Source organism: Vulpes lagopus, chromosome X (assembly GCF_018345385.1).
Source record: "Vulpes lagopus strain Blue_001 chromosome X, ASM1834538v1, whole genome shotgun sequence".
Lineage (NCBI taxonomy): Eukaryota > Metazoa > Chordata > Mammalia > Carnivora > Canidae > Vulpes > Vulpes lagopus.
The window spans coordinates 87,985,102-87,997,178 of NC_054848.1; the positions used below are offsets into that span (position 1 = coordinate 87,985,102).

The window sequence follows — 12,077 nt, forward strand, 5'->3', positions numbered from 1 at the left end:
AATCTTCAGTGAATAAAAGCTAGTTTATTTTATTTTTTTAAAGATTTATTTATTTAGCCCGGGTGGCTCAGCAGTTTAGTGTCGCCTTCAGCCCAGGGCATGACCCTGGAGACCCGGGATCGAGTCTCTCGTCGGGCTCCCTGCATGGAGCCTGCTTCTCCCTCTGCCTGTGTCTCTGCCTCTCTCTCTCTCTCTCTGTGTCTCATGAATAAATAAATAGGGATCGCTGGGTGGCGCAGCGGTTTGGTGCCTGGGCCTTTGACCCAGGGCGAATCCCACGTCGGGCTCCCGGTGCATGGAGCCTGCTTCTCCCTCTGCCTATGTCTCTGCCTCTCTCTCTCTCTCTGTGTGTGTGACTATAATAAATAAATTTAAAAAAATTTTTTTAAGGGATCCCTGGGTGGCGCAGCGGTTTGGCGCCTGCCTTTGGCCCAGGGCGTGATCCTGGAGACCCGGGATCGAATCCCACGTCAGGCTCCCGGTGCATGGAGCCTGCTTCTCCCTCTGCCTGTATCTCTGCCTCTCTCTCTCTCTCTCTCTCTCTCTCTCTGTGTGACTACCATAAATAAATAAAAAATTTAAAAAAAAAAAGATTTATTTATTTATTTATTTATGATAGACGTAGAGAGAGAGAGAGAGAGGCAGGCAGAGGGAGGCAGAGGGAGAAGCAGGCTCCATGCCGGGAGCCTGATGCGGGACTCGATCCTGGGACCCCAGGACTGCACCCTGGGCCAAAGGCAGGCTCCAAACCACCGAACCACCCAGGGATCCCCCTAAAAGCTAGTTTAAAATTTGATTGATTTATTTTTTAATGGACTTTTTAAAAAAAATCTTATTTATTTATTCATGAGAGACACAGAAAGAAAGGCAGAGACATAGGCAGAGGGAGAAGCAGGGTCCATGCAGGGAGCCTGATGCAGGACTCAATTCTGGGGGTGCAGGATCACGCCCCAAGCCAAAGGCAGACTCACTTAACCGCTGAGCCACCCAGGCATCCCAGGGAGCCAGATTAAGGGCTTAATCCTAGGACCCTAGGATCAAAAAGTTTCCAAAATCTTATGGTTACCCGAAAACTTAAAGTTTTGTAAGTAAGTTAAATGATGAGTTAAGGCTAATTTATTGAATAACTAGATCATCTCCAAATAAACTAAAATACTGAAACATTACTAAAAATCAGTTTATCCAGGGACCCTGGGGGCTCAGTAGATTAAACAAATGCCTGCCTTCAACTCAGGTCATGGTCCTAGTGTCCTGGGATTGAACCTCACATCGGGTTCCCTGCTCAGCAGGAGAGCCCTTTCCTCCCTCTCCCTCTGTCCTCTGCCCTCTGCTCCTGTGCTCTCTCTCTGGCTCACTCTGTCTCTCAAATAAATAAATAAAATCTTTTAAAAGGAGGGGGTGGAGAATAGGTATATCAACTTTTGGCTTCCTTTACAGAGGAACTAACAATATTTGGGTCCAGTAGTAAACATGCTTTGTGCCATACTGAAAAATTTACAATGAGAAAGCATATGTTTCTAAAAATTACAAAAATTATTTCTGTATTTGCCAAGCTATAGAATGCTAGCATAAGAAACAATCCATAGGGCAGCCTGGGTGGCTCAGCGGTTTAGCACTGCCTTTGGCCCAGGGCATGATCCTAGAGACCCAGGATGGAGTCCCTGCATGGAGCCTGATTCTCCCTCTGCCTGTGTCTCTGCCTCTCTGTCTCTCATGAATAAATAAATAAATAAAATCTTAAAAAAAAAAACCAGTCCATAATTGTTTACTTCTTAATTTTCAGTAGAAAATAAAGTTTTTAAAGATTAAAAATTCTAATATATGTAATTAAAGCTACTAGAAATGATAAGGGGAACATCTCTTTATGCAAGGAAAGAAGAATCTATATTTTCAGTAAGATAAGGTATAAGGAATGGAGATGCATTACATTGAAGAAAAAGAAATTAATTTTGTCCTAAAGTGAAGCTGGCTATTTCTGAATGGGAAAGAGTAAAAACAGGACAAAATCTGAATGTAAAAAAGAAATTCATAGAAGGGCACCTGGTTGGCTCAGGCAGTAGAGCATCTAACTCTTGATCATCTCAGGGTTGTGAGTTTGAGCCCCACACTGAGTGTAATGATTACTTATACCTGCGTGTGTGCATATATATGAAAAATACATTTTAAAAAAGAAATTCGGGATGCTGAGGTGGCTCAGCATACTTGTGTAAGCTCCATGCAGTCTACACAAGGGTGTTCCTACCCAAACCTTTAAGACTGAGAGAGGTAGCTCTTTGATCTAACTGATAGAAACAAACCCAAAGGGTGCCTGGGTGGCTCAGTTGGTTAACCGTCTGCCTTTGTTTTTTTTTGTTGTTGTTGTTGTTTTTTTAACTAAAACAGTTGACAATTTTATTTTCACATTTCACAATACAAATGAAAATTGCCCTTTTTTTTTTGTCTCACTATTCCCCTGCAAAAACTATTCTCTCTTTGATAGGAAGGGGAAGCAAGTCTTCCTTGTCATGCTGTTAGAAAACACCCAGAGTCACAGCACCATGATCTCCTGGTGAAGTAGAACAAGTAATATAAAATGAATATAAAGAGGTTCCTGTCTCTCCTTATCTGTCTGGTCGAGTCATTCCTGGCTGAGTGGGCACCATCATGGGACGAGCAGGAGGTCTCATCGTTGGGGGCCCAGGCATCATTGGCATATGGCCTCCCATAGGTGGCCTCATTCCAGGAGCAGGTCCCACTGGCATCATCCCAGGAGGAGGAGGGCCCATCATTGGCATCATGGGAGGGCCCCCCATATGGGGGACTGGCATCATACCAGGGCGAGGAGGACCCGGGAGACTGGGGGGAGGTGGGATCATTGCCCCTGCAGGAGGAGGAGCAGAGAATGGAGTAGGAGGTATCTTTCTTTGTTGAAATGCAGCACTTGTTTTGTCGATCAGGCTTTGAGCCTGCTCTTCCATCCATTTCTGATAGTAGTCTTTCACATTCTCTTTGTGTTTCCTACCACTGCAGTGTGTCTTTCTCACAGATGGAGAGTCATGGGTGAGGTATGTGTCGCAGTAGTCACAATAAAACTTAGGCATGTTGCTCTGCAGGCCGTTGGCCACTCTGTCCCGTGCCGCCCGGAAATGGCCAACCGTCTGCCTTTGGCTCAGGTATGATCTCAAGGTCCTGGAATTGAGCTCCGCTTTGGGTTTCCTGCTCTGTGGTGAGCCTGCTTCTCCCTCTCCCTCTGCTTGCCACTCCCCCTCCTTGTGTTCTCTCCCTGTCAAATAGGTAAATAAAATCTTTAAAAACAAACAAACAAATCAAAAAAGTAAAAAAAAAAAAAATGACGCAGAGAAATATGATCCAAATGAAACAAAAGATAAACATGAGTAGAACTTAAAGAAACAGAGATAAACAATCTACCTGATGAAGAGTTTTATATAATGGTCATAAAGATGTCATTGGACTTGAGAGAAGAGTGGATGAACTCAGTGAGAACTTCAACAAAAAGATACATAAAAAAAAAAGAAGAAAGAAAGAAACATCAAACAAAATTGAAGAATACAATAACTGAAATAAAAATACACTAAAGGGAATCAACAGCAGATAAGAACATACAAAAAAATGGATCAGTTATCTGGAAGACGGAAATGGAAAGCTTGCAAGCTGAACAGCTAAAAGAGAAAATAATTTTTTAAAAAAGATTTATTTATCTATTCATGAGAGACAGAGAGAGAGAGGGAGGGAGAGAGAGAAGCAGATTCCCAGCAGGAGCCTGAGACAGAACTCGATTCTGGGTCCTGGGACCATGACCTGAGCTGAAGGCAGCTGCCCAACAGCTGAGACACCCAGGTGCCCCAAGAGAAAATAATTTAAAAATGAGGATAGGTTGGGACACCTGGCTGGCTCAGTAGTTGGGTGTCTGCCTTTGGCTCAGAGGGTGAACTGGGGTCCAGGGATGGAGTCTGGCATCCGGCTCCCTGCAAGGAGCCTGCTTTTCGCTCTGCCTATGTCTCTGCCTCTCTCTGTGTGTCTTTCACAGATAAATAAATAAGATCTTTAAAAAAAAAAAATGAGGAGAGACACCTGGGTGGCTCAGCAGTTTGGCGCCTGCCTTCAGCCCAGGGCATGATCCTGGAGTCCCGGGATCGAGTCCCATATCGGGCTCCTTGCATGGAGCCTGCTTCTCCCTCTGCCTGTGTCTCTGCCTCTCCCTCTCTCTGTGTCTCTCATGAATAAATAAATAAAGCCTTTAAAATTTTTTTTTAAATGAGGATAGGACCTTAAAGACAACATCAAGCATACTATAGGAGATCCAGAAGGAAAAGAGAGAAAGAGTAAGAAAACTTATTTGAGGAAATAATAGTTGAAAACTCCCCTAATATGGGGAAGGAAACACATCCAGGTCCAGGAAGCACAGAGTGCCCCAAATAAAATGAACCCAAGGAGGTCCCCACGAAGATACATAATAATTAAAATGTCAGAGGTGCCTGAGTGGCTCAGTCAGTTAAGCATCTGCCTTTGGCTCAAGTCATGATCCCAGAGTCCTGGGATTGAGCCCTGTGTTGGGCTCCCCACTCAGCGGGAAGCCTGCTTCTCCCTCTCCCTCTGCTTGCCATTCCCTCTGCTTGTGCTCTCTCTCTGTCAAATAAGTAAATAAAATCTTTAAAAAAATAACTAAAATGTCAAAGATTAAAGATAAAAAGAGAAACTTAAAAGCAGCAAGACAAATTAACTACTTATATAGTTACAAGGGAAATACCATAAGGCAGGACACCTGGATGGTTCAGCGGTTGAGCATCTATCTACCTTTGGCTCAGGGCCTGATCCTGCATTCCCAGGATTGAGTCCCGCAGTGGACTCCTTGCATGGAGCCTGCTTCTCCTCCCTTTGCCTGTGTTCCTGCTCTCCCTCTTTCTGTGTCTCTCATGAATAAATAAATAAAATCTTTTTTAAAAAAAGGGAAATACCATAAGGCTATCAGTTGATTTGGGGTGAGTTTATTATTTTATTTATTGTTACTTATCTTTTATTTTTAATTTTTTAAAAGATTTTATTTATTTATTCATGAGAGACACACACAGAGAGAGGCAGAGACACAGGCAGAAGGAGAAGCAGGCTCCATGCAGGAAGCCCAACATGGGACTCGATCCCAGGTCTCCAGGGTAGCACACTGGGCTGAAGGCAGTGCTAAACTGCTGAGCCATCCGGGCTGCCCTTTTATTTTTAAATTTAAAAAAATTTTTTATTTATTTGAGAGAGAGAGAGAGAGAACAAGCAGGAGGAACATCAGAGGGAGAGGGAGAAGCAGACAACCTACTGTGCAGGGATCCCGATGCAAGGCTTGGTCCCAGGACCCTGGGATCATGACCTGGGCTGAAGGCAGATGCTTAACCAACTTAGCCACACAGGCACCCCTGTTATTATTTTTTAAACATTTATTTATTTATTTATTTATTTGAGAAAAAGAGTGGAGAGAGAGGGAGAGGGAAAGAAAAATCTCTCGCAGACTCCCTGCTGAGCTTGGAGCCCGACATGAGACTCCATCCCATCACTTACAGATCATGACCTGAACCAAAATCAAGCACTGAACACTTAATCAACTGAGCCACCCAGGTGTCCCTATTTTATTATTTTTTTAAGTAAGCTCTATGCCCAATGGGGGGCCTGAACTCATGACTCTAAGATCAAGAGTCACATGCTCTACTGACTGAGCCAGCCAGGCTCTTCTATTAGCTGATTTAAAAAAAAATTTTTTAAACATATTTTTTAAATTTTTATTTATTTATGATAGTCACACAGAGAGAGAGAGAGAGAGGCAGAGACATAGGCAGAGGGAGAAGCAGGCTCCATGCACCGGGAGCCCGACGTGGGATTCGATCCCAGGTCTCCAGGATCGCGCCCTGGGCCAAAGGCAGGTGCTAAACCACTGTGCCACCCAGGGATCCCTAAAAAAATGTTTAATTTATTTATTTGAGAGATAGAAAACATAAGGTGTGGAGGAGGAGGGGCAGAGTAAAAGGTAGAGGGAGAAGCAGACTCCCTGCTGAGCAGAAACCTGGTTCAGGGCTTGATCTCAAGACCCTGATATCATGACCTGAGCCAAAGGCAAATGCTTAGTTGACTGAGACACCCAGGCACCCCTCAGTTGATATTTTAGCAGAAACTTTACAGGCCAGAAAGGAATGGCATGATATATTCAAAGTGCTGAAAGGAAAAAAACCTACTACCAAGAATACTTTACCTGGCAAGGTTATCATTCAGAATTAAAGGAGAGATAGAGTTTCCTATACAAACAAAAGTTAAAGAAGTTCATCACCACTAAACCAGCCTTATAAAAAATGTTAAAGACACTTCTTGGGATGCTTGGGTGTCTCAGCAGTTAAGCGTCTGCCTTAGGCACAGGGCGTGTCCAAGAGTACTGGGATAGAGTCCCACATTAGGCTCCCTGCATGGAGCCTGCTTCTCCCTCTGCCTGTGTCTGCCTCTCTCTCTGTGTCTCTCATGAATAAATAAATTTAAAAATCTTAAAAAAAAAAAGAGAGAGAGAGAGAGAGAGACTTCTTTAAGTAAAAAAAAAAAAAAAAAAAAAAAGGCCGTCACTACAAGTAAGAAAATTACGAAAGGGAAAAATTCCACAGGTACAAGCAAACATATACTAAAGGTAACAGATCAATCACTTATAAAGCTAGTATGAAGGTTAAAAGACAAAAGTAGTAAAATCAATTATATCCAAAAAATTAGTTAAAGGACTTGGACAGATAGAATAAAAATATGTACAATCTGATATCTTATACATAAAATGTGGAGAACTAGTAAAAATGTAGTGATTTTAGGATGTGTTTGAACCTGAGTAGTCATCAAATTTATAGGCTGCTATATGTTTAGGATGTTATATATGAACCTCTTGGTAACCACAAATGAAAGACCTATAACAGATACACAAAAAGTAAATAGAAAGGAATCAGAGCATAGCACTAAAGAAAGTCCTTAAAAAAATTAAAATAGAATAAAATAAAATAAAATAAAATAAAATAAAATAAGGAGTGCCTGGGTGGCTCAGTTGGTTAAGCACATGCCTTTGACTCAGGTCATGATCTCCAGGTCCTAGGATCAAGCCCTGCTTCAGGCTTCCTGCTCAGCAGGGAGTCTGCTTCTCTCTCTGTCTCTCTCCCTCTGCCCTTTCCCATCACTCATTATCTCTCTCTCTCAAATAAACAAATAAAATCTTTTTTAATTTTTTTTTTAATTTATTTATGATAGTCACAGAGAGAGAGAGAGAGGCAGAGACACAGGCAGAGGGAGAAGCAGGCTCCATGCACCGGGAGCCTGATGTGGGATTCGATCCCGGGTCTCCAGGATCGCGCCCTGGGCCAAAGGCAGGCGCCAAACCGCTGCGCCACCCAGGGATCCCTATAAAATCTTTTTTAAAAAATAAATTAAATAGGGACGTCTGGGTGGCTCAGCAGTTGAATGGTTGCCTTCAGCTCAGGACATGATCCCAGGGTCTGGGATGGAGTCTCACATCAGGCTCCTTGTGGGCAGCCTGCTTCTCCCTCTGTCTATATCTCTGCCTCTCTCTGTGTGTCTCTCATGAATAAATAAATAAAATCTTTAAAATAAACAAGCAAATAAATAAATAAATAAAACAAAATAAAAAAGAAAGTCGGCAGTCATAAAGGAAGAGAGCAAGAGAAGACAGGAAAAGAGAGGAATCACAAAAACAACCAGAAGACAATAAAATGGTAATAGGTACATACCTAGCAATAATTACTTTAAATGTAATGTTCTAAAGGCTCCAATCAAAAGACAAGCTGGCTGAATGGATAAAAAAACCAAGACACATCTCTATGGGAAGTAACACACTATAGACCTAAAAACACATAGACTGAAAGTGAGGGGATAAACACACATATTCCACACAAATGAAAGTGAAAAAAAAAAACAAGCTGGAGCAGCAATACTTGTATCAGACAAAATAGACTTTATTTTTTTTTAAATTTTATTTATTTATTCATGAGAGACACAGAGAGGCAGAGACACAGGCAGAGGGAGAAGCAGGCTCCATGCAGGGAGCCCAGACGTGGGACTCGATCCCAGGTCTCCAGGCTCAGGCCCTGGGCTGAAGGTGGTGATAAACCACTGAGCCACCGGGGCTGCCACAAAATAGACTTTAAAACAGAGTATAACAAGAGACAAAGGGTATTACACAATAATAAAGTGGTTAATTCTACAGAAGCATATAACAAATCTTAATATCTACGCATCTGTTATAGGAGCAACTAACAAGAATCTTTTTCCACCACAGTAGTATGAAATTAGAAATCAATTACAAGAAAATAAAGTGGAAAGAACATAAACACATGAATGTTAAACAAGCTATTAAACAATCAATGGGTCAACAAAGAAATCAAAGAGAAAAGTTTTTAAATATCTGGAGACAAGTGTAAATGTACACAAAATGCTTCAAAATCTTTGAGACAAAGCAGAGGCAGTTCTAAGAGGGAAGTTTATGGTGATACAGGCTTACCTCAAGAAATGAGAAAAAGCTCAAATACAACATCTAATCTTACACCTAAAGGAACTACAAAAAGAGCAAACAAAGTTCAAACTTAGTAGAAGGAAAGAAATAAGGTCAGAGTGGAAATAAATGAAATAGAGATTTAAAAACAGTAGAAAAGTTCAGTGAAAGTAAAAGCTTGATTTTTGAAAATATAATCAAAACTCATCATGAAAAAAAAGAGAAGTCAAATAAGTAAAACCAGAAATGAAAGAGAATGACCAATACCACAGAAATATAAAAGATTATATAAGACTACTATGAAAAATTATATACCAATAAACTCAACAACCTAGAAGAAATCGATAAATTCCTAGAAACTTACAATCTTCCAAGATTGAATCATGAAGTAATAAAATATTTGAACAGACCTATTACTGGTAATGAAATTGAGTTGGTATTAAAAAAAAAATTTCAACAAACAAAAATCCAGGACCAGATGGTTTCATAGGAGAATTCTACCAGTTTTTTTTAAGTATTCTTGACACCCAACATGGGGCTTGAACTCACAACGCTGAAATCAAGAATCTCATGCTCTACTGAGTCAGCCAGCCACCCCTCTACCAAACATTTAAAGAAGAATTAATACCCATTGTCAAAAGTATTCCAAAAAATAGAAGATGAAGGGAATTTTCCAAATTTATTCTTTAAGGCCACCATTACGCTGATACCAAAACCAGACAAAGCCATTACAAAAAAAGAAAACTACAGGCCAATATCTCTGATGAAATACATGCAAAAATCCTTAACAAAATATTAGCAAATCAAATTTAAAAATATATTAAAAGGATCATTCATTATGATAAAGTGTGATTTATTCCAGAGATTCAAGGATGGTAATATTCACTATCAATTTATGTGATACAGTGTATTAATGAAATGAAGGATAAAAATCATATGATCATTTCAACAGATAGAGAAAAAAATCCATAAAATTCAACATCAGTTCATGATAAAAACTCAATAAAGTGAATTTAGAAGGAACATACTTCAACACAATAAAGCCATAGATAACAAACCCACAGATAACGTAATCAATGGTGAAAAACAGAAAGCTTTCCCTCTAAGATCAGGAACAATACAAGGATGTCCACTTTCATGACTTTTACTCAACATAGAACTGGATGTAAAACTATTAATATTTGCAGGTGACATGAAAGTATATATAGAGGGCAGTCCCAGTGACCCAGCGGTTTGGCGCTGCCTTCAGCCTAGGGTGTGATATGGAGATCTGGGATTGAGTCCCATGTTGGGTTCCCTGCATGGAGCCTGCTTCTCCCTCTGCCTGTGTCTCTGCCTCTCTCTCTCTCTGTGTCTGTCATGAATAAATAAATAAAATCTTAAAAAAAAAGTATATATAGAAAATTCTAAAGACTGTACCAAGAAAGCCTATCAGAACTAATAAATGAATTCAGTAACATTACAGGATATAAAATTTACACAAAGGGGTCTGTTGTGTTTCTATATACTGATAATGAACTGGCAGAAAGAGAAATTAAAAAATCAATTCCATTTATAATTGCACCAAAAAGAATAAAATGTCTAGGAATAAATTTCACCAAGGAGGAAAAAGACCTGTACTTTGAAAACTATAAGACATTGATGAAAGGAATTGAAAATGACACAAATGGAAAGATGTTTCAAGTTCATGTATTGGAAAAATTAATACTGTTATAATGTCCATATGACCCAAAGGAATCTACAAATTAAATGTAATTCCTATCAAAATACCAACTGCATTTTTCACTGAACTAGAACAGACAATCCTAAAATTTGTATGGAATCACAAAAGATCCCAAATAGCCAAAGCAATCTTGAGAAAGAAGAACAAAACTGGAAGTATCACAATTCCAGACTTCAAGCTATATTGCAAAGCTATAGTAATCAAAGCAATATGGTGCCAGCACAAAAACAGACACATAGATCAATAGAACAGAATGGAAAGGCCAGATATAAACTCATGCTTATATGGTCAATTTTGTCAAAGGAGGCATGAATATATAGTAGAGAAAAGACAGTCTGTTCTATAAATAGTGCTGGGAAAACTGGACCTTCTTCATGCAAAAGAATGAAACTAGGCTGCTTTCTTATACCATACACAGAAATAAACTCAAAATGGATTAGAGATCTAAATGTGAAACATGAAACTATAAAATCCTAGAAGAGAAAAACCGGCAATAATTTCTCCGACATCGGCCATAGCAACAGTTTTCTAGATATGTCTCCTCAGGCAGGAAAAATAGAAGCAAAAATAAACTATTGGAACATCATCAAAATAAAAAGCTTTGCACAACAACAGAAACCATCAACAAAACGAAAAGCCAACCTACTGAATGGGAGAGGGTATTTGCAAATGACATACCAACAAGCAATTAATATTAAAAATATATAAACACAAGAAAAACAAATAATCTGGTTAAGAAATGGGCAGAGGACCTGATTTTTTTCCCAAAGAAGACATTTTTCCAAAGAAGACATGCAGATGGCCAACAGACATGTGAAAAGATAGTCCGCATCACTAGTTATCAGGGAAATGCAAGTCAAAATCACAATGCGGGAGAGCCCTGGTGGCAGAGCGGTTTAGTGCCGCCTGCAGCCCAGGGGTGATCCTGGAGACCTGGAATCGAGTCCCACATTGGGCTCCTGCATGGAGCCTGCTTCTCCCTCTGCCTGTGTCTCTGCCTCTCTCTCTCTCTCTCTCTCTCTCTCTCTGTGTGTCTCTCATGAATAAATAAATGAAAATCTTTAGAAAAACAAAAAAACAAAAAACAAAATCACAATGCGATATCACCTCACACCTGTTAGAATGGCTAATAGCAAAAACATAAGAAACAACAAGTGTTGACAAGAATGTGGAGAAAAAGGAACCCTCATGAACTCTTGGTGGGAATGTAAATTGGTGCAACCACTGTGGAAAACAGTATTTATTTATTTTAAAAGATTTTATTTATTTGTTTATGAGAGACACAAAGACAGAGAGAGAGGCAGAGACACAGGCAGAGGGAGAAGCAGGCTCCATGCAAGGAGCCCGCTGTGGGACTTGATCCAGGGACTCTGGGATCACGCCAGAGCTGAAGGCAGATGCTTAACCATTGAGCCACCCAGGCGTTCCAGAAAAGAGTATTTAAAACATTAAGAACAGGGACATCTGGGTGGCTCAGCTGGTTAAGTTTCCCACTCTTGATCTCAGGTCAGATCTTGATTTCAGGGTTTTGAGTTCAAGCCGGCACTAGGCTCAACGCTGGGTGTGGAGCCTACCTCCAAAAAAAAAAAAAAAAAAAAAAAAAAAAATATATATATATATATATATATATATATATATATATATATATTAAAGGCAATAATTCCACTTCTGGGTGTTCACCCAAAGAAAAGGAAAACACTATCTTGGAAAAATACATGCAGCCTTATGTTTCTTGCAGCATTATTTATAATAGCCAAGATATGGAAGCAACCAAAGTGTCCATTAATTGAATGATAGGTGAATGGAAAAAGAAGTGGTATAAATATTACTCTGCCATAAAAAAGAATG

General features: G+C 40.0%; 1 protein-coding gene across 1 annotated transcript; it reads right to left on the bottom strand.

Moving 5' to 3' along the window:
* Positions 1 to 2,429: 2,429 nt before the first annotated feature.
* On the bottom strand, positions 2,430 to 3,112 carry LOC121483252 (U1 small nuclear ribonucleoprotein C-like). Its single transcript, XM_041741640.1, has one exon. The coding sequence runs from the start codon at positions 3,078 to 3,080 to the stop codon at positions 2,601 to 2,603; it is 480 nt and encodes a 159-aa protein (XP_041597574.1). The 5' UTR covers positions 3,081 to 3,112; the 3' UTR covers positions 2,430 to 2,600.
* Positions 3,113 to 12,077: the final 8,965 nt, after the last annotated feature.